The sequence below is a fragment of the Gobio gobio genome (genome assembly GCF_949357685.1).
Source record: "Gobio gobio genome assembly, chromosome: 8".
Classification (NCBI taxonomy): domain Eukaryota; kingdom Metazoa; phylum Chordata; class Actinopteri; order Cypriniformes; family Gobionidae; genus Gobio; species Gobio gobio.
In genome coordinates, this window is record NC_137114.1 from 32826692 (window position 1) to 32850243 (window position 23552).

The 23552-nt window shown below is 37.5% G+C and overlaps 1 protein-coding gene across 3 annotated transcripts in view; it reads right to left on the bottom strand.

Annotated features, from left to right (window-relative positions):
- cbl (Cbl proto-oncogene, E3 ubiquitin protein ligase) overlaps window positions 1-21918 on the bottom strand; it is a 40099-nt gene extending 18181 nt beyond the window's left edge. For 2 of the 3 annotated variants that reach the window (XM_079824292.1, XM_079824291.1), the window contains exons 1-2: window positions 21424-21918; window positions 14321-14568 (exon numbers count right to left, since the gene is read on the bottom strand). In XM_079824292.1, coding sequence (XP_079680418.1) covers window positions 14321-14568; window positions 21424-21570 — 395 coding nt within the window. In that variant the 5' untranslated portion in view covers window positions 21571-21918. Of the gene's footprint in view, window positions 1-14320; window positions 14569-15459; window positions 15499-21423 lie in introns of those variants that run through there. The other variant, XM_079824293.1, reaches the window with a different exon arrangement.
- Window positions 21919-23552: the final 1634 nt, after the last annotated feature.

Consider the following 23552-nt stretch of genomic DNA (forward strand, 5'->3'; position numbering starts at 1 on the left):
CGGTCTGAGTCTGATTCTTCCCTCCGCCTCCGCAGTGTTGGTCTGGTTTCACACTCAACTTGAACCCTGGTGCTTTTGCGTTCATCTTACGTCATCACAGACGTGCACGGGCGTGATAGAAAACAGAACGCGGGTCAATATGGGCTTTTTTCAATTAATTTGGTGCTATTATGTGTAGCTGAGTAAACGACACTTGGGTTTACCGTATGTGTGTCGCTTGAAGGCGGCTTTGCTGCTTGCAAACAGACTCTTTTGAGGAGACGGTGAATTGCCATTAATTTGCTGCCCTGATTGCACTCTATGCGCTAATACACTGCAGGCTCGCTCTCGCGATCGTATCTCAGCTAAATCATCAACACTATCATCTCTTACGTGTATGTTATTGAACTAATGACATTGTAATCGGCTAAAACGCATGCGCTGGTTACTACCCGAGTGTTTGCACATTCACGTGAATCACGGCTCAGCTCCGAGAGCAACCGAACTCCGGTTGTGTGTTCTCGGGTTCGGTACCTCAGTGCACACCAAGCTCTGTAGGTAAGCTTTCACATTAGCAATTTTTAATGCTAACCGTGCCCCATTCCGAACTAAAATGCCAGAGTTAAAACGCCCTGAGACAACAGAAGAATAACACATCGTCTCACGCGCACGCTGTAGACTTGTGGCATTTATCAGGTAACTTGGGGCGATGTCACATTACAGTCATATGTTTTTCAGCATGTTACAATAAATATATGGCTTGAGTTGATATAGCCTATTCCCTAATGAATTAAACAGTTTGTTATCCTACAGATTGAGAGCGTGAATGGTCTCTCTCCCTCTCTCTCTGTTTATACGCGTGTAGCCTTTACATGCGTGCATGCGGGGGAGGAGTTGCGATTTTCGAATAAAAATCGAATAATTCCCAGCGATCGTCGAATATAATTTTTGCTTGAAATGCCCATCCCTAATATAGAGGCTGACCGATATGAGCCTGTCGCAGATATATCGGCATTGGCGTATATGACGCAGATATGCCACCGATATGAACGAGCGCCCAAGCATGTCCACGTGTCTCACAACGCGCGAATATTCACACAAATTTAAGTCAAAAGGCAGGTCAAGTCAAGCATTATCGTAAACATAGTCCGTTGTGTCTTCAGTGAACGTAAACATGAAATTTGCCAGTCACCACCAGCGTTTAAGTTTCATGCCCCACAGAATATCTTGTTGAATATCTGAAAATGCAATATATCAAAAGAAAGAACAGACTCTTTTTTATTCTAGCTTCATGCATTCTTTTTTATCAACACATAAAAGTGAGTGACCTTACGAGTGGGTATGTTTCATGAAAAAAAAGGGAACATTTTGAGGAAAAGGCTGAGAAAATCATGTTTTTAACAAAGACTAACTTACATACAGAAGGGATTCAGATCGGTGATCAAAACAGATGGAGTAACAGATCGAGTCCATCAAAGCTTCACAGTCCTGGGTCGACATTTCATTCAATAATATTAGTTTTGATTTATAAGCCGTTTAATGTTGATGATCGCGTTATTTTACATATGCATTTGCTTATATGAGATTGCGCATCAAACGGCAGGGACGCGTTTTCTCTAAAAAGACGAGATGACAAAAGACAGGAGGACAAAATCCCTCACTGCTCTTGACTGAATAACTTTAATAATGGTTCATCTATATTTATACAGTGAAGACTATGAAATGATGTTTTACATTTGATTATTTCTGTAGCCTACCTGAAAATCTAGTTTAGACCTATGAAAAACCTGAAAAGAACAGTTTTTCATTTGTATGTTTGTTCTGTTGTATTGATGTACAATGTATGTATATTATGTACATACTGTATTATATATACAGAACCAGTAAAAAGTTTGGACACCAATGGGAAAGTGTGTCCAAACTTATAAATGGTAATGTACTATAATTTACACAAAGAATATCAGCATCGGAATTTTTTACTCCCTTATATCTATATCGGCCCCCAAAATCCCATATCGGTCGGGCTCTAGTATATACCTATAAATGGTCGAGAAGTGAGTTCATCAAATTCAGTATGGAAATTCAGGCACAGCAATAGTGCTTCATTATTGCGGTTTCATGACTGCCAGCATTAAAACAATCCATTTGACCCCTCCTCCTCCCCAATCTCTCGGTTGGCCGGCCTCTCCTTGCTGTTGCTGTAGGCCAAGCCCTGCCTAGATACTGTGCTTTTGTCAGCTTCCCTCCTCTTTTGGCCTGACCTTTGACCTGCAGCTGGCTGCTCCCTTCCTGTTTCCTGTTTTCAGTGATAAAACAGCCAAGCCAAGAGGAGAAAGCTAGATCGGTCCGCTCATGCCCACGGCTGATTATCAAAGAGTCTACAGTTCAGAAGAGTCACACCTACAGTCTCTTTAGCGCCTGCCTTCATTTGTCCACACACATGAGCCAGTTTGCACTAGATTACACTATTTCAATTGCTCAACTAATGCACATTTCAACAGCCAACTTCTCTAAAACATTTAATATTTCCCCAAATATCAGACTTGTGAGTGTCTAAAGAAGGAACTTTCTCTGCCACTGGACACTATAGGTCTAAACACTGTGCATGAGAATACTCAAACAGATCATGGATTCGGTGTTCTCGTTAACGCAGCCACCCCTTGACAAATTTAACTGTCCAGAACTGGCTTCACACCGGATCTCTGTCAGGAAGTGGTGGTGACAGCAGTCATACACCCAAGCAAACATCACAGACACGCACACACACACACAACCCTTTAAATAAAATACACGAACATGGAGCACAGCGAGTTTCAACGAACTCACACAAAAAAAAAATTGTTCAATGATCTGAAAGTCTATTCTCATCCATTGTGTCATCTGAAGTCATTTAATTTCTACAAGAGATGTCGTCCTCTGGTGAGTAGTCGGTTCTGAAAATGCAAATAAAATCAACTAACCATATAATCATGCATAGCTGAGATAGCAAAATAAATAGGCTCAAAAAGGTAGAAGAAACAGAGCCTCATCCGTCACTTGGTAGAAGCTAGTCAAATGAAGCAGAAGCCAACATGAACAGGTTGTGTGACAGCTCATCATCCCTGAAAACCAAAAATGTAAATATGTAAAGAGACATTTCAAAACCAAATTAGTTGATTTTCCTATTTAGCCTATTTTATGTTAATAATATTCATTTATGTAAATGTGACCCGTGCTGGCAAAATGAGTCGGAATGTGCACAGGCTAATTACGAGCTACAGGCAAAACAAGTGAAAAACAAATTTGAAGTTCACACACAAATTAAGCCCTCGTCTAGCGATCCCAAATCATCTAAAGTATCTTTATTTGTACGTTTTCTGAGGGGAGCACCTTTCCTTTGTCCATGAAAAATGCAGTTTTTCTCTGCTCGCTTCTCAACGATTGGCCCTTCCCCTCAGCACAAGTTTAGTATCGTTTTTATATTTATAGTGAATTCTCGATGGCTCGAGTCTGAACCAATGAAATGTGATGTAATGCTGATGTAAACAAATCTTTCTCGCACGTGATCCCTATATACACAGAATTACAGTATTTAAAAATATCTGTCTATTCGAAATAACTGTCGGGGAAAAACATCTGATGTGTAACTTTAGATCTCTGCGTTACAGTAGTATCATTAAGCGGTACTTAAAATCTAGGCTGCCTGGTTCATTCATGTTAAATCAAACAATTGCAGTATAATGAGAAAAAATGTTGAATATATATCATCATTTTGAAGGTTTTTTAAAAGAGTGCGCAAAAATAACTAAGTTTTGAAAATTTGCTCCTTGTGACTCATTTTGCCAGAATGGGTCATAAATAATATTTTATGTTAATTTTAAATACACTGCAAAAGTTTGGCATCTATAAAACTTATGTTTTTGAAATAAATATCCATTTATCAAGGCTATATGTATCTGATCAAAAATACAGTAAAAACAGTGATATAATGAAATATTATCATTTAAAATAAATATTTATTTTTGAACATATTTAAAAATGTAATATTCATGTGATGGCAAAGCTGAATTTTCAGCATCAGTGTCCCATGACCCTTCAGAAAACATTCTAATATGATTCTTGCTGCTCAAGAAACATTATTAATAACAGTTGTGCTGCTTAATATTTTGGTGGAAACCTGTGATATTTTTTTTTGCCAGGATTCTTTGATAGAAAGTTCAAAAGAACAGCATTTATTTCAAAAAGAAGATAGAAATCAATTGTAAAATTAAAATGTATTTATTGTCACGTCGATCAATTTAATGCATACTTGCAGAACAAAAGTTTTCAATACGGACCATGAACGATAGTGCAGGGTTGGGGTGATGCAGTTTCTAGAGATATTATTAAAATTAAAAATGATCTCAAGGACACTTTAATTTTGTTACCAATTTTAGTACAGTGATGGGTCAACCACTCGATAATTGGGTTGTTCCAAACTTGTATGAATATTTTGAAGAATGTCTCGTTTTGTCCATATATTGAATGGCAATAGGGGTCCAACAGGTTTGGAATGATATGACGGTGAGAAATGATAACAGAACTGTCATTTTCAGGTGAACTATCACTTTAAAGAGCAGTGTTTCAGAGGAAGAACTGACTGAATGCCAGCTCAACATAACCCTTGACGACGAAACAGGAGAACTGGGACTTTGAAAGCGAAAGAGATGGGGAAGCATTTCTGTTGCGTGTTATGTCTTCAGACAGAAGTGGAGAATAATTTAGCAAGAGTATGGGAGCTGCATTATCAGTTAGTGTTCCGTAGGCCATAAATAAATACAATGTCCCACTGCTTGAGTGCGTCTCTCGACCGTGCTTAGCTGGGCTCGGCTTGGCTCTGTGTGGAGCGAGATGCAGGACGTAGTAACTCGAGCTGCAATACAATCCTCGGACGTGTTAACAGTGTTTCCATCCGAAGCACTCCCTGTGTGCACAAACTCATAAAAAAACGGACAAAACCATCCCTTTGACCAAAGTTCAGACATGTTTATCATTTATACACGTTTACCACTTTATACACAAAACCGAATCATTGGCTGCTCAGCTCCATTCATTTCAGGATTACTTGGATCCTGCAATCCCTTGAGAACAATCCAACTCGCTAAACAGTTTTTTTTTATTGCTAACACACTGTAATTGAATCAATTTGGCCCAATTTCCTCAAACATTAATTCAGTTCAAGACACGTTTCTCAAAACTATAAACACATTTCACTAGTTCACACACATTTCAATTTTCTCAGTTTTTTTCTGAAAAACTTCACACAAACATGCCCTAATTTTTCACAAGTTTAACCATGTAAAGCAACTCAAACGGTCACAAAGTGAACTCAAACAGAACAAATGTATCCATGTGAAAGCATTATGTAGCAAAACTGATAAGAATCTCAGGATAACATAAATAGGGCCAAAGGTGATAATGTGCTTTGGAAAATGCATCCTAAAACTGGTGGGAGAACTGAAACTGGTGGGAGAAAGAAGTGTGGCATGCAGGTGAAGCTCATTAGCAATCGTGCCACCAGACTCGCTCCGTCCCCATGGCTCTCTGCCCCACCCTGCTTGCCACACTCGTATTTTATCTGCATCCTTCCATTTTGGTTGTAAAGTGTAATAGACAATGATCAGCCTGATTTCTGATTTCCAATTAGAGGTTTTTGTAAATCACTTGCAAATTTACGACTAGATTTTCATGCTAGATGACTAAATAATGTCTATCATTGCCATTGGTTAATAAATTGTTATTTTTCACTTGCCAGTGTTTGAGTTAGAGGCAAGTACAAGTAAGCACATATTTTCACTCATCACTCTGAAAGTGTCACACTCCGTCTTTAAAGTGCACTATTGCAATTGATCTCAGGGGATGCAGTGTATTTGACGCACAGTAAATTGTAGTGTGAAGGCGTCTGGCTCGCTGTCACTGAGCTGAGAGCGTTTGTGTTTTTCCTCACAAACGCAAAGAGAGCGAGCGCGAGAGTGGTCTTACATATCACATAATTGACACGCTACATGCATATGATATTGTTGTATTTTCCTGTCAAAACAGATTTCATTTGCGACCCTGGACCACAAGTAAATTTTTTTAAATTGAGATTTATACATCAGAGCGCGGTTCGCGTGATTTTTGGCCCATATGTGAACACTCCAAACGATCTCAGACCCCTTTAAAGCGAACGGAAGCTAAACAGAATCTTTAGCGTCTTATTGCATTTATCTTAAAGTGTCAAAAACACACATAAACAAGTGGTTTTGGCTTAAGTGAATGTAAACATCTGTATTACTAGCCTAATATAAGAATATGGGGCCTGTACCATGATGGTAGTTAAACAAACTCAGGGTTACAGGATTAGTTTTGAGTTGACAAAACCAAACCAATCTATTCAGGCTTTGTTGGTCCCATGATGCTGATCATCAGCTTTCTCTGTCAACTCAGGCTTTGATCCTGAGTTTAGGAGTTTAGCGGTGACATCAGTAGTGAACAGCCAATCACATGCTGTGGATCAGTGAAGCTGAGATTCATTTCTCTCTTCTGCAGAATATTACATGATTGAAAAATTAAGAATTTAAACAAATAGACAGGAAGAAAAGAGCTGTCTATGAAAGAGGATAACTTAAAGAAATATATTATACGTCAATGCAAGTAAAAGTTATGAAGTTAGTTTAGTTGATATATAGAGAGAATTGAACATTTAAGATCACATGTAGTCATTTTTATAGCTTTGTTTATTGATTTTAAAGCTTATTTGTATGACCTTTATATAGGCTATTAATATTAATTTTAACTAAGTGCCTATTAATGATTGATTAACTAAAATATATAAGGGTATAATTACATAAATTATATCTAAATCATTCAAAAGTATTATTATTATAAATAAGCATTGTTAAAAGCCAGACGCGTTAGTCTTTAAAAACCATTTGCTATAGTGACCTTTAATTTGGATAGAAACAGAGGGAGTGACTTAATTGCATCAGAGGCGTGTCACTTTGCTCACAGCTGATTGGTCCAATTTCAGTTTGAGATGTCTTATCCAGAACATAACCTGCCCTGGAGCAGGTTAGCCGTGGAGAGTAAGTTGCTATGGAGATGAACACGGCTAAAAGCCAAACTACTTTAATGGTACCTAAAACCCAGGATTGGCACAAACTTAACTTAAACATATCTGGCTAGCCAGCTAAACCGGCTTCATGGTATAGGCCCCAGTGGAGTACGTCATTCAGTGAAGAATATGCAGTTTTCATGTGATTATTCCATTTCTTACTTGAATGCTGTTTTTAGGCATACCTACTTTACCTGGAAATTTTAAAGCAGTGTATTTAATTAGCATTTTTATAAATTATTTTATTGTATTGTTTATTTTTGTATGCTGATGTTGTCATTGCTTTCTGCAATAAAATAAACATGATTCAAGGAAAACAATTCAAAATAAATGTTATTTACAAAAGGTGGATGTGTGATATAGCTAGTGCAAGAATATGTAGGGGAGAACCGGGGCGAAAGTAACACGGGACGAAAGTAACAACGCGATTTTCTCAGAGCCCTGAATACATTTGCATTCCAAGCTATGACAGCACGTTCAGCACACAACCCTTGACGGATCTGCCAAATATAATGTGATTCCGCCCTCGTTTCCCGCGGTTAGGTACGAAATACAGTTTTCAAGTACCCAGGCTTTGAGTAGCAATTGTGCGCGACATTGCAAAAACACTTGGAAACCCTGTCTGCACGCACGCTGGATTAAGTAACGTTACAAGAAAAGAGTGTAAACGATCTTTGCCAGTAATAAAATCATTTAAGGATACACAGAGTACTTACCAACACGATCATCGTTTCTGAGAGAAATAGTGAAGGTGAATGCATATACGAACAAGTTCTCCGTTTAGGATAAGAGCAAATTCAACCCAAGAGCCTTCGATGACGTGGATGATTACGTTACTGTTTATCATCTGTCCATCATCGTCTAAAGCCAGCCCTGACAATTTCATTGGTCCGAACAGTTTCTGTTCGGGCATAATTACTCCTCTATGGAGCGAGTCCAGACCGAATTGCCCGAGCAAAACAAATTGTGGGCGGGGCTAAATTCGGCTGGCATCCAGGCTAATCTGAGTCCTCTTTCAGGTACAGGGACAGTGTGAACGTGAAGAAAACTGGCTCCTTTTTCACTTGGTTCACCTCTTGGTCCATTTAAAGGAGTCTGAGTTTGGTTCTTTTAAAGAGGACCCAAGTGTGAAAACACCCTAACTTGTATATAGGACAATATTTGGTCGAGATACAGATATTTGAAAATCTGGAATCTGAGGGTGCAAAAAAAAAAAAGGCCTGAAGGCATTTTTAGAGTTGTTTTATTCGGAGTGACACACAAAAGTAAAAGACTTATAACTCCAAAACAATATCAAGGAGAGTCAAAAGGTAGGTATCGTTTGATAGAACACTTTTTAAAGTTTTATCAAATATTTTCTACCATTTTCTATGATCTGTGCATGTTTCATGAAGTAACGAGTAAAAATGCCACTTGAAATCTCAGTGTTTCCCATACATAAGCTCTACCTTTTTTTGGGGGAGAGAGGGAGAGGGGAGGGGGTGCTAACTTTGTTTTATACAGTCTATGGTGCTAACTGTGAAACTGGTGTGTTTCACACATTATCGACTCGCCATTCAAAGCGTCAAAATAGATCAACTGCACGTTGAATACCAGGCCAGTCCACAAGCTCCAGACTGCGTCCAAATGGTTGCATTTTGCAACCTTTTTTTCCCTGCTGGTGCAACTAAATTGATGAGCGCAACTGATGAGAGCTGCCATTTCTGTTACATATGAGAAACGACAAATGAAACAAAAGCGGAACAGAACTGCGCTACTCGTTTGATCTGAACTGTTCATCAGCTCGGAGCAATAATAGACAGCACGAGGTCATACACGGGCTAATCTAGATCACGTGACACCGTTACAACACAGCACTGGAGATCCAGTGAGAAAGTGTTTGAATTCACTGCAGAATTAATAACATTGATACTGCGAGATCTAGTGGGAAGCGTTCAGCCACAATTCTTCTTTATAAACCACAGATATCAGATCAAACAGCGCTGACGTGGAAACCACGAACAAAGTTCAGGGGTTTCAGTCCACAAATCACTAACATTCACCATGGATTTGATGTAGTAACACCACATGGTATTGTGGCAGAAATAGTCAAATATTTTTTGTAATGTTGCCATTCATTCCAGGCTTCGTACAACCTTTTGAGAGTGAAATTCAAGCACTTTTCAAGTGCTTCACACTTTTTCCAGCACCTAAAATGTGATAATGTGATTTGTAAAACTAAAATGTTTAAAGGTGTAGGCCACTTTGTGGCAAACAAGCGCTTTTATAAAAAATAAAAAAAGACATGAAATTACCACTATAACCAGTAGATGACGGCAAAGGACCACTTATAGAATTGTTAGCAATTTCCACTCCTTAAATATAAGGACAAAAGTAGTAAGCCACAAAGTCTCATGAAAAACTAAAACTTTTCTTCAAATTGTGACTGAATTACCCAGAAAACCTAAATAGCGCTCCTTTTATAATCACTGAAGCTGTTGGTCAGTTCAGTGTGATACTATAAAAGAACAATGGTAGCCTACATTTTTAAATGTTCAAAAATTTGTTTTTTGCACATTACTGTTGTTAATAATTTTATTTTTCCTGCCCACTACCACAAGTAAATTCTCAACCTATGGGAAACACTGAATCTACATATTTCTTTTTAGCTAAATAAATTAAGGAAACATTTTTTTCTATTTATCAGCAAATCACTCAACACTACTAAGGAGTTAATCGAATTGGCTACATGCATTGTAAAGTTCAGACTAAGTTTTCAAATTACACCTATTCAAGGCAGCAGTTTGGAAAAATATGATTATTAATGTTTTCGTTGCTAGGTGGCGCCGACGGGCGGTACACTGCGGTTAATAGGGACTACTCAGCATTTCTTAAGAGTTGATCAAAATGGTTAGATGGGTTAAAAGCAGAGTTTCTAAGCTTTAAAATGATACCTATTCTGTTATTCCACGCTGGTAAGAGAGGAACATTTTTAGCCAAATGTGTTACATCATTCTGTAATATCTTGTGATCGACACAATGGATTATGTTGCGTTTTTTTAATCTTAAGAATCTGCTGTAAATAGTGATGTGCCATAATCTATGATCTATCAAAGTTATGAGCAAAAAACGGCATGTGGAATCAAAACAGAGAAAAGGATTGTTTATTAACCTTTAATACAATTTGAAAACTAAAGTCTGCTGCAGACATGCTTGCGTTTATAATCTTAATGCTGAATTTCTTGTATCCACTGAAGTCTACTTTTAGTATTTATTTACAGGCGAAATGTTCACAAACAAAACATGGCATAACAAAAACAAAACAAAACCAAGAAACTGTAGTTACTGTAGTAAATGTGAATTTTTCCCCCATGAGTGGGCAGTCCTCTCCGTGCCGACTACATCTATGTAGTCTGACTGTGTCAGAAAATTGGGACCAGGACAGAGGAAACATCTCATTTACACTCTCCCAATTCAAAACAATTCACAGAAAGAACATGTACATGTAAAAGGATGTTAAGACTTAACTCATCTTATGACAGATCGGCGCCTAAAAGTGCATCTAACTTCACCTATCTGCAGTGCATTTCCCTGTTTCTATAAATAATCCTTTCATGCAAAGCTATAACATGTAGATAAGATGAAAAGATAACCAAACTAACCACAGAGGGAAACATGAGTACGGAAAGTCATGCATGGTTCAAATTTAGCGATCTGAACAATGAAGCATGGATGGACACATAATATAAAACTATGATAGTTGTATGTAATACAGCTACGATAATTTAGGATACAACATCTGTCAGAAAATCTATTCAAAATGATTTGGCTTAATTGACAACAGATGTATGGCACACACCTAACCCCAGGCTACCTAAATTGAGAGCACATGCAATTTCACAGAGATGGTTATCAGAGCACTGTGCATTATGCATTTCTTTATAAAGGAAACTCTGAGATAAATATGTGGTAGAAGATTTAACAGTATGCTGAAACTGTGTGAAAATACAGTGCACCACAAATTATTCACTGTACATATCTCACTGACAGCTCCAGTGCACCCTAGCATCTGCATAAAACATCAGTACAACAGTTAGACTGAGAACTCTGGCACCAAATGCTGCCAACACTGGGACAGACATTCAGCACTGAGAGTGTCTAGCTGCACTGAGGCGATGGTCCAAAAGCTCTACCAGTTTACGGTCTCTACCGGTATAATCGATCATCCATACTACCTCTTATATTTGCAAAATTATTACATTTGTCCTCCCGTCCTCCAGAGTTTGTACTCCTGAGTCGAACTTGCCAAGTCCGAACTACCAAGGACGCATGTCCGAACTTTGCGTATTTGGTTTTGAGAAAACAGCGTGTGAGTACTGAATAGAGTTCTCTTTTGCGTCCTCTTGTGCTTGAATCTGAATGGTTAAAAATAGCTTGAACGTTTAAATTGACAAGACTTAAATACGTGAAAATTATAATGTTTTGGGCAAGTGACAATTCTGTCCCAAGCGTCCTTAATGCTGGCTCCGGGCCATCAGGCAGCACTTACTGTCGAGCCATGAAAAGACCGTTTGTGACTGTTCCTTAAGGCAGCACTAGGGTTGCATGGAATACTGGAAAAGTGTGCAATATCAATTTCAGGATTGATGACATTTTTTGGTAGGCAAGCGTGACGTGAAGCATGAAAGCAAAATTAAATCATGAGCGCAATTGGCTAGCGTCTGCGCTAGGGTATTTGCATAGGCGATCTGATTCGCTGACGCCTGCATTGACACTTCTGCCGCGAGCAACACCAGTGACATGACGCTACTGAATCCACAATTCAGTTTGGCAACGGATGCGTCACCCATTCAAAGTAAATGAGAAGCGTTAATGCCAACGCCCCGTGTGAATGTAGCATTAGGGTGCAAAAATACATCAATGCCCAATTTAATGCATCAATAGTTTATTTTAATTATGTAATTACAATCATATCCAATGTGTTGCAAAACCTTTCCTAGTTTATATGAATGCACTGTGTCATTATTCATATTTGTATTCGTCAATTTGAGCAAAACAAGTGAATAGCCGTAATTTTCATGATTAACTTTTCAGGAATATTTGGACAATTTATCTGGAAACAAAATTCATTATGAAGAACATTTGTGAAAGTTTTATACTTTATGTTTTTAGACAGTCTGACTACTGTCTGTTTGCTTCTAGGTATCAATATCAAGGATTCAGTGGATGAAGCCAAAATTTTGCTATCAAGCACTAGATGTGGAGAGCAGTTCTTATGATTAGGACATGGAGTGCATGAATCTGAATGTAGGTCTAGAGATCTATGACAGTCTTCAGTAGTACCAACTACCAATATGTGCTGAAAGCGTTCCTATAAAGTAGGGCTGCAAAATTAATTGAATTTGTAATCGTGATTACAATTACGGATGCCACAATTATGTAATCGTTCAATAAAAATGTAATTGCAACTACAAAAAAAAAAAGTCCACTTATATTATTCTGTGTACTTAATGTGTTTTTTTTCTTTCTACAGGTTCTCAAGTTTTCCCCCCATTGTTTTTATTTTTAGTATAATATTATAATACCATGCATATTTTTACTTTTTTATTTAAAGAAACCAAACCAATGTATATTTGACTTTGGAGGCTTAATGCTATAGAAAATCAATAAAGGTTTTTCAGGAAGAGTGTTTTCAGCTTGTTTATTTTGATATAACAATATGGCATGTAGTCGCTTCAAACAAAAAAAGCTATTCAAAACATCATTCAATGTAAATTGTGATAATCGCAATGACAATTTCAAGGGAATAATCGACAATTATGATTTGTCATAATCGTGCAGCCCTACTATAAAGCTTGAGTTGTCACAGACAGTAAGTGTAAGAAGTGGCAGGTTTTCGCTATCCTCAGCAGTGCATGCTGATGGGGGCTTAGGAGAAACAGGAAGGGGAAGTGAGTGCGTTAACAGGAAGAGCAGTGTCTGCGTGGTGCAAAGCGTGACTTGTGTGTCAGAGTTAATCATTAAATTCTTCTCACTCAATACGAACACTTCGCCCCCTCAGCCACACCAAGTAAAGCTACAGGGTCTAACAACACGAAAAAGCTTTAGCTAAGATTCGAGAATTTGCCACCAAAGCGGCTCAAAAAGAGGCCCTCATCATGCAAAAAGATTTCGTATGAAAGCTCTTAAGGTCCCAAATCCTCTAAATGTTTAGATTGGCAATTCCTTTCTAGTTTCAGAGAAGTGAAATAGTATGAACAATATGGAATGACAGTTGGCACAATGACAGGACTATGGTATGAGAAGCTGCTGTACTACAGGAAGTGTGATTATAAGAATGATGGAAATTAAGTATGGACATAAATAAGATGTTTATAATCAACTAAACAAGCTGCAGTTCCTGAGGGAAAATGTCTGGGACTTGCGAGTACGTATAGGACTTCAACTCTCTAAATAAAGCATCCAACTTTTAAATCATATTGTAGGGTCATTTTATATCAAACTTAAGCCAAATATATGAAATGAAATAACAGGCTTCAGTGCTTTTACGCAACTTACAAACAAGACAGAGGAAGAAGTATACCAAGATAAATTACAAATGATATGTGGGTTTAATGAAGGTTGCATATGGAAACCCTAAAACCAACCTGTTACTTGCAAGGTCTGGGCCTCAGTTAAGCTCTTCCTCTTGTGACTAGTCCTATTTGCATTACACATTCCTCCTCTGTCCGCACACATGCGCACACACGCGAGTCAAGCGTTTCCAGGAGAAGGAGAAGAACCACAGACCTGATACGATCTCAGCCCCCTGTCTGATCCGTGAGCGCTTGCATGCTCGACTTCATTTGCATCTTTGATATACGTTTTGAGCTTCAGCTTAACTCAATGTAACCTGTACTCAAATTTTTTCAAGAAACCGGTTTCACATGATTCAAGGACTGACAAACCATGTTTCACTGCTTCTGCTTTTGCCTCCCACACCAAATTAAGTTGCAGAGCATTCCAAAAAACATGAACTACCCCAGGAAACGTCTACACAGAGGTGGCTTGAGATCTCTAACGTCTGCTTTCACACCTAACCCAACGCCTTCGTCAAATGGAAAATGTTAAAACCTTATTTGGACACTACAGACCATAACAAACATCTTTTTGAACATTTAGAGCCGATAAAGCCCCTTAGAGCAGAAATTCGGTGACCTGAAATGCTGTAATAAGAGATGGTGTCTACAGAAACCCATCTGTGCTCACCTGGGCTGAGAGTTCTCCTCGAACATTCGCTCTTTGCCATCTTTGAACAGGCTTATGGTCTGTTTGGTCTTCTTGGTCAAGTTTTCCATGAAAACGCGAAAGTACTCGTTGTCGCCCAGCGTTTCCATCTTGCCTTCATAGCGGGACAGGATGGTGCGGAGATGCTGGTAGGTGTCTGGCAAAAGGTCCAGAATGTACGGAGGACTGTTCTTCAAGGCCAGCTTGGGGTTCTGGCATAACCGTACCACCTGCAAAAGAGCAAAGAAAAATCTATGTTAAATATGGTATCTTTTCAAAACACTGAGCAGCAAAAGAGAATCCAGAGAAAATGGCGGGTTGCTACAATGCCAGAAACAACAATATAAGCAATGTAAATGGCTTACAATTTGAAAATTGCCCTGAAATGGCTGCAGTTTTGTACAACAGTCCACTGACATTAATTTAAAACACATAGACGCCCCTCTAAATACAAGGAAATAGGCGAAAGAGACAAAGTGTTTAAAGTATTGGGTTGAATAATATTTTTTACGCACTCAAAAGAAGTCTCTATTGTATGTTCACCAAGGTGGCATTTATTTGATCAAATAAACAGTAAAGACAGAAAACATTGTGAAATATTATTACAATTTAAAATAACTATTTTCTATTTAAAAATTTAATTTATTCCTGTTACTTATCCTATTAGTCTTCAGTGTCACATGATCCTTTAGAAATCATTATATGCTGATTTAATGCTCAAGAAAGAATTATTTTGAAATGTTAAGGCATTCTTTTCTTGCTGAATAAAAGTATTAATTTCTTTCCAAACTTTTGAACAGTAGTGTACACCGAGATGAATCTTATCTGCTCATAAACGCATAAAATGTTTTATACAATAACATTACACTCAACATTTACACTACAAAACTCACATCCATGTTTAATACAATTCACTAATATATAATATATATAATATATATATATATATATATATATATAACACACACATACATACATACATACACACACACATAGCACTTTTCACTTATAAGTTGTTTTAAAGCAGCTTTACAGAAAAACAAATATACATGTCCGTTAACAACACAGCAGCCAACGCGCATAAGTTGACTATTGATCAAGAAAACAAACGGCAAACTCACCTCATGTCCTCTGTGGGCCAACATTTTGCAAGTTTTCTCTTGCAGTATGATATGTGTGAGAGAAAAATAAAAAGGGCTTAAAGGGCTATAAAACTGTTAACAGACCCGTAAATACACACTCAAAACTTGTCAGCTCGCAAAACAAGAGCATTCCAGAGAGAATAATTTTTGTGAACTACATACGAGGACAACTGTGTTTGCACATAAGACACAGTTCTGCAAACTACAGCACTACGCTGTCATCTCAATTTCCACAACATTTACAGTTGGTGACTGGGAATGACACGGAGTACACATTGAAGCTAAAGAGGTCTAATACTTGAGATCAGGGTTGGGCGGAATGACCAAAATCATCCATCACAGTTTATCATAGTATTGTATATAATGTTAGGGTTTTTTTTCTCTCTCGTCGCAACTCAAAATGGGAAATTAATATATTAACTATGTTAACTATGACTATGTTGTAAAGCCTATTGGTTTTGCATAATTGAGTGAATACTTTACAAATATAATGTATCATTTTAAAACTAAAAGTTTCATAACATCTAGAACTATAAAAAGGTATTATTTTCTATTTATAGATTCATATTAAATGACTATTCCTGACATAAGTTCAAGCTTTACATTAACACTAAATCGGAAAGACAGTAAAAACTAATATTAAAAACATACTAGTAATTCCAACTCCAAATTCTGATTGAATGAGATGTTTTCATAAAATAGAATAAGCTCACCACTATTATTGCGTCAAAGTAAGTCTCTTCTGATCACCAAGGCAGCATTTACTGCAAAAACAGGAAATCTGTAAAGATTATTACAATTAAATATTATTACAATTAAATATAACTTATATTTGAATACGTTATAGCAAAGCTGAATTTTCAGCAGCCATTATTCTAGTCTTCAGTGTCACATGATCCTTCAGAAATAATTTTTATATGCTGATTTTCTACTTAAGGAAGATTAATCAACATTGAAAATGGTTCTGCTGATCTTTGTGAAAAACATGATACATTTATCCTGGATTCTTTGATGAATAGAAAATTCAACTGAACAGCATTTATTTGAAACAAAAAACGAATTGTACCACGACAAATGCCTTTAATGTCATTTTTGATTGATTTAATGCATCCTTGCCATTTTTATTATAAATAAATAAATAATTATATATAAATAAATATATAATATATATATATATATATATATATATATAAATAGATGCCTCTTAATTAGACGTGCTTATTTTGACAGGCCTGATAGATAGATATAGATATAGATATAGATATATATATCTATCTATCAGGCCTGTCAAAATAAGCACGTCTAATTAAGAGGCATCTATTTATATAATATATATATCTATTTATATAATATATATATATATATATATATATTATATATATATAGATATATATATTATATAAATATAGATATATATATTATATAAATATAGATATATATATTATATAAATATAGATATATATATTATATAAATATAGATATATATATTATATAAATATAGATATATATATTATATAAATATAGATATATATATTATATAAATATAGATATATATATTATATAAATATAGATATATATATATTATATAAATATAGATATATATATTATATAAATATAGATATATATATATTATATAAATATAGATATATATATTATATAAATATAGATATATATATTATATAAATATAGATATATATATATATATATATAGATATATATATATATATAAATATAGATATATATATATATATATAGATATATATATATATATATTATATAAATATAGATATATATATATATAGATATATATATATATATATTATATAAATATAGATATAGATATATATATATATATATATATATATATATATATATATAGATATAGAAAAGATATAGATATAGATATATATATATTTTAATTTTTTAATTTATCTATTTATAGCAGGCCTGTCAAAATAAGCACGTCAATGCATTTAATTAAGAGGCAAAAATAAGAACTTAAATCTGTACTGTCACGCTGTCTGTGAATCTCCTCTGTGTGGGGACTCTACTTCAGCTACTTCAGACAACGCGTGGCAGCGTTGAGTTCTCTTTTGTGCTTGAATGGAAAAACACAAGTATGCCAAAATGCTTTGTTGCGTATCTCCACAAACACTGTCTTAAATGTGTAAAAAAAAAAAGTGTTAAATGAACGCAAAGTGTTTTGAGGACATTGGATGTGTGAGATCCGGATCCGCGCCATGTGCTTAAAGTCACAGAAGCCTAATTAACCTGCTGCTGTCTGTCATTAGCCGCATTTCCACTGCAGGAACTTTCCCCTGGAACTAGGAACTTTGGGGTGGTACTCGGTGTGTTTCGACCGCAGGAACCAGGGTCTAAATGAAGTTCCGGGTAAATAATTTCCCCTCCGAACAGCCCTGCTCCCGAGGTAGTACTTATTCAAAGTTCAGGGACTTTCGGGGGTGGGACTTGGGTGCTGAACATGCTGATTGGTTGAGCTCACGCATCATTGTATTTTAAATCCAAAATTTTTAAAAGTCTTTTGCAAGGTTCATTCTGCGTTCAGTAAATATCAGTCTTGCTCTTTCTGTCTGATGGCGCGCGTTCCTCTCAGCCATCTCACGGTCAATGTCCGTAGCTGATAATAACCAACATTGTCTTATTTTAAATCTAGCTTTACAAGCTTTCAGAATACGCTTTAGTATCAGTGCTCGTCTCTTTTCCGCCGTTTTGTTAATAACTGCTTTAGTAAACCAATTTATAACCAGCAAAAGCAGCACTGCTTGAATCTCCTCCATACTTGTTATTGTTATTACTGTCCGTCGGTGACTGGGAGGAGCAGTCGCGCGCAGTCCCATGTCTCTGGGCTAATTTGCCTAATCTTCGCGGTGCTTTAGACCGCAGTGGAAACGCAGACAGTAGCAGGTCTGGTGGGAAAAAAGTTCCTGGTACAAATTGTTCTTGGTAATTTTGGTGGAAACGGGGCTATTTATGTAAATCAAAGAACAAAAGACAAAGAGAAAACCCTGAACTTTTGCAGCTTTAATAAGGATTCATCTATATTTACATTTATAATTTGTGTAGTGAAGACTGAAGTGTTTGATAACTTCAATTTCGGTATATTTCCTACCTGTTAGATCAAATATTTAAAATATACTGTCTTTAAGTAGTTTCTACATTAATTTGGAGATTAAATGTGAAAAACTTTAATGTTTGGTGGGATTAATTAGTAAAATAGCTTAAAAGTCATTCCACCCAACCCTACTGGAGGCCACAAAGCTGTTGAAATCTTCCAAGAAAAAAAAAAAAAAATCCATTATAGAGAATAAATCATCATGATTAAGTGCATGCCCTCAAAGCACTTCATTAGCTAAACAACTTAATGGCTATACTGATGATCCAATAGCCTTTGCTTTAATTCAGACATAGTTGCTCTCCACTCTCTGGACTAAAGCCACGCATCATCACCTTCTGAACTATTGATTAAGACGCGGGTGGGAAATTTGAGGAAACGGGAAACTGCTCAAATGTCACCACCCCAGCAGTCCGAGAAGCGCCATGCCGCAAGCGCACGTTCCGGCAATAAGAGGCTGGCGCTGCATGCAGCTGCTCCAAGGGCTTGCAGCCGCTCTTATCTATTTTGTCTTCAGTACAGGACCAGCTGTGATTGGGGGGTGGGGAGAGCTGATGACATCACATTCGGTGGGGGGGTCACCATCCAGTCTCACTTGTGCTCCAAAGCTTTTGGCTCTCATGCACCCCCAGTCCTGACAGCCAAGAGATAAGACCGTGGCGACAGGACGTCCTGAGAATTATCAGCAAACATGCATACGTCTACGTGTTCACATGCAGACCAGCGTTCATTATGGCTGCCAGTGATAATCTGAATTAAGAAAAATAGTCCAAAAGTGCAGAGAAACATCTGCTTGGTCTCAAACATGAGAAACGACACCAGGAAGTCAATTAAAATAGAAATAATTAAATATGCATCAGTTCCATTTATCGTGTTAAATTTGTATTCATAGTATCATGATCAACCACACCATAGTATGCAAAATCCTACCATCAACAACTACAAATAAAATGCTCTTCATTGGCCTGTGGTTTAATAACTACTAAACCCTATGAGGAATCGTTTGTGTTTGTAAACCAGGTGAATACACACATGTAGGGGAAACCCATATAAATAACACAGAATTTCACTATTGTTTATTCTTATTTGACTAAGCAAAGTTTTTGCATATTAAAGGTCAAACTGGGAAGAACAACCACTGTGTTCTTGTGGGTTTGGTAAGAGGTTGAATATTTACAGGGGAATGGGAAAATATAACAATGTATAACATGGGAAAAGTTTAATTTTAATAATAAATAGCCATGTCAGGATAGACTTAACAAATGTTTAAGTCTTATGAAGAAATTTCTTTCAGAAAGGTCTGTTTGCAAGTGGAACTTCTGACAAGTATCCTGAATCACTGACCCCAAACATTCACTAAAGGTTTTATAATTTTAGACTCGGCACAAGTTTACATAAAGCGGAAATTTACAATTGCAAAAATTTGGAGATTTGCTTATGAAGACAATGTCATGTGCTCTAACCAAACTACACAGTGTGAAACTGAGCAAATAGGAAGTTGCAAAGTCAGAAAGCATTAACCGTTTCTCTTCTCTGTAATAATGAAATAGTTTTCCTTTGAAACATACATCTCACCAACAACGTACTAAATAAATGCCATCTTTATCATCTAAGTGGTTTCCTATATTAACAGGATAAGTTCAAAATGAGCCCCCTGTGAAAGATGCACCGTTTCACTCATGTATCAGTGTGAACATCACAGGAAGTGTGAGGTCAGCAACCACAACTTTTTTCCATGAACTGCAGCTTAAACTTTTGTATTGTGAGGCAGCATATTCAACAAGAAAACCACTCTGGTAGACAGATGTTCATCTAACCGTTTTAAAAAATCTTTTTTTACCATTTTACAAGAAAAGCTGGTAAAAGATTCCGTCAGTTGCTTCAATTCTTAGTACAATACCCCTGTAAAGTCTGACATATGAAATATATCTTTTTTTCTTTTCTTTTTTTAAACGGAACAGTTAATTGAACCTTTATACAAAATATAAAAACAAACATTTTGTTTGGATCATATTTGATACCCCAGGCTTTTATGGCTCCATCCATACCTGTAAAGATCCCTAGTAAACAAAAAACCTAGCTTTTAATACAGCTAAGCCACTCTTATATTATGAATTTAGGTAGAATGCTTCAGAATAGAACAATGGTCTGTATTACACTTAACACATATAGAAAAGTTGATGTGACGCTTCCTGTTTATCCAAAAAAATTACATAGAAACAGGAACAAGAGAAGCAAGTAGTGTTTTAGAGGACAGATCAATCCATCAACTGTCCACTATCCACGTCTACACTAAGTTAAGACAATTTAAACAACTAAATGACCAGCAACAAGCCTAGGAACGTCAGATATCGGTTGCTTAACCAACTTTGTGATTTCCACGCCGTTCGTGTGGGCATCCAGGAGGAGTTACGTTTGGACAGAGAGGTCCAAAGCATTCCTAGTCTTCTCGCAATAAACAATATTCACCAATTGAGAAATACCACAAGCTATTAAGCTAGGACAACTAACGTTAGCACAGGACCCTGTACCATATTCAGAAGTCCTGCTAGGCAAGCCGAGGTGAACGGCTACCGCGAATGACATACTCTCTAAAACGGGACATTCCCGAAGTATTTGGCCGGCTGAATATAGTTTATTAGCCCGCAAACCGTTCAGCTAATTGCCTTAGCAGAGCTGCCCTGCCATATTGCATTAGGACTCCTCGGTGCAGGCCATCCGGCTAAGCTAACTAGAGACCGAGGCTGCTAGCAGCAGCAACGTCTCTCTCTGGTATCTTTCTTTTGTGTTTTTGCTTGATAGCCACCCACCTTATCCATGAATTTCCAGCATTTCTCCACCGTCTTTTTGTCCACGGCCCCGGGCTGGTGATGGGAGTGGTGGAGGTGATGGTGAGGCTGAAAAGCGTCCTTCATCATGCCAATAAGCCCCCCACCTTTCTTCAGATTACCTGCCATATTCGGACTCCGGAGTGTTGGTTTCGCAGTCAAAATATAACTGGGATCGGATACCCCCCGGTGAGGACAGCGCCCGAGTCCGGTTCGGTTCGAGCGAAGGTCCGTCAAGGGGGGGAGAAGCGCTTTATCGATGCAAGACTCCCATTAAATCCCCCTTGCAGGAAACCACCGTTTCGCGCTGTATTTTATACGCTCGGGGTGAGCGGCGAATCCCGTTAAAATAACGCGCAAAAATACGTTTTGATGGATGTCTGGACGTGGAGGAACAATTGCTTTCACAACGACAACCCGTGCGTGATGTTCCCTTTTCCTGCAGCTCTCTCTCTTTCTCTATCTGTGCGCTTCTGCAGAGCGATGTGTGAGCGATTCGTGATCGAACCGTTCTTTCGAGTCGGATCTTTTCAATCGGTTCACAAAACTGGTCGGACTGAAACAGTCCGAGATGTAAAATAAATTGGTTTAATGTACATGCAATTATATTTAGGTTCTAAATTACTATGTTTTTATGAGCGGTATCATGTCTACAAAAGCACACAATACATGCTTTTATAGGCCTAATAAACACCGTCAGAATTGTTTTACATGATTGTATTGGATTTTCTTTTCTTTTTTATTGCCAGTCAAATTATAATCAATAAACATGACAAGAATTACTTGCATGTTAAAATGCAGTATACCACGTTTGAACATCAAACAGGGAAATAATTTGTCAGAACCGGAGTGTGAGAGACCACGTGATGACGTACCAGAGATGTGACGTACGAAAATAGTTGAATCGGTTCTTTGAATGGACACGTTCAAAAGAACCGACTCGCTGGAATGAATCGTACTTCCTATTACTACTTTTGCAACGGGAAGTTCAGGCTAAGCAAGACAAGAGCCCTGGCGAACAAGGGGAGGCGCTCACGTTTGTTATAAACTCAGCACAGATCGTCTTTCTACAGATGAAAATGCAATACTGGATTTCGAAAAAATATCTAATTGAAATAAAAATATTCATATTAAGGAAATAAACACCGCCTTCTACCTCCCCCTCCCGTACTTGTATGATTGCTCTTCCTGTTCCGCTTGTAAGACCTCGCCCTCTTTCATGTCTCAATTTTTCTCCGCCTCCCTTCTTGCTCCTCATGCACCGAATCCTACTATGGTGAAAAGCACGACTTATAAATATTAATTAGGTCACGTAACTGGAGCACTTAGAAGGTTACCAAGCAACGTAAATGTGACGTAGTTAATATTCATGAGCTAAGCATTGGCAGTAGACGCGCTTGTATTGTACTTTCGCCGCCCTCTGGGTTAAAGAGATGAATTATGCAGATATTTTTTGAGGTGAACTATTTTATTTGTGTAAATTCACCGCTGTATGATGCTTGGTTCGTTGATTTTCTCTCAACATTTCAGTTCACATCCGCTTTAGAAATATTCACCATTAAAAACTAAATGCAATGAAAAGTAAACACACTTGTGAAAGAGAGCTCCACGTCCTATATTTTAAACGAATTAAGGTGATTGTTTTTAAATAACCAAAGCAATTCAGAAATACCTTATTGTCCATTAAACAACAGGACGCGCTAAGCAACTACTCCTCCAGGCAACCAGCCGGCAACGTGGTGCAATGCGGTTACGTAGAACAACTGTAATTGGCATTCTGGAGAGGTGATTGGCTAACATCTCTCTCTGGCCACGCCCACGCTACCAGGCGACTCTGTCTGTTTACACCAGGGGTGTCGAACTCCGGTCCTGGAGGGCCACTGTCCTGTAGAGTTCAGCTCCAACCCTGATAAAACTCACCTGCCTGTAGCTTTCAAGTAAACCTTTAGACCATGATTAGCTTGTTCAGGTGTGTTTGATTAGTGTTGAAGCAAAACTATGCAGGACAGTGGCCCTCCAGGACCGGAGTTCGCCACCCCTGGTTTACACAATAAAGACAATGAAACTTTTCCTTCTGCTCGATAGATGCAGACCTAGAATCTTTTTACACT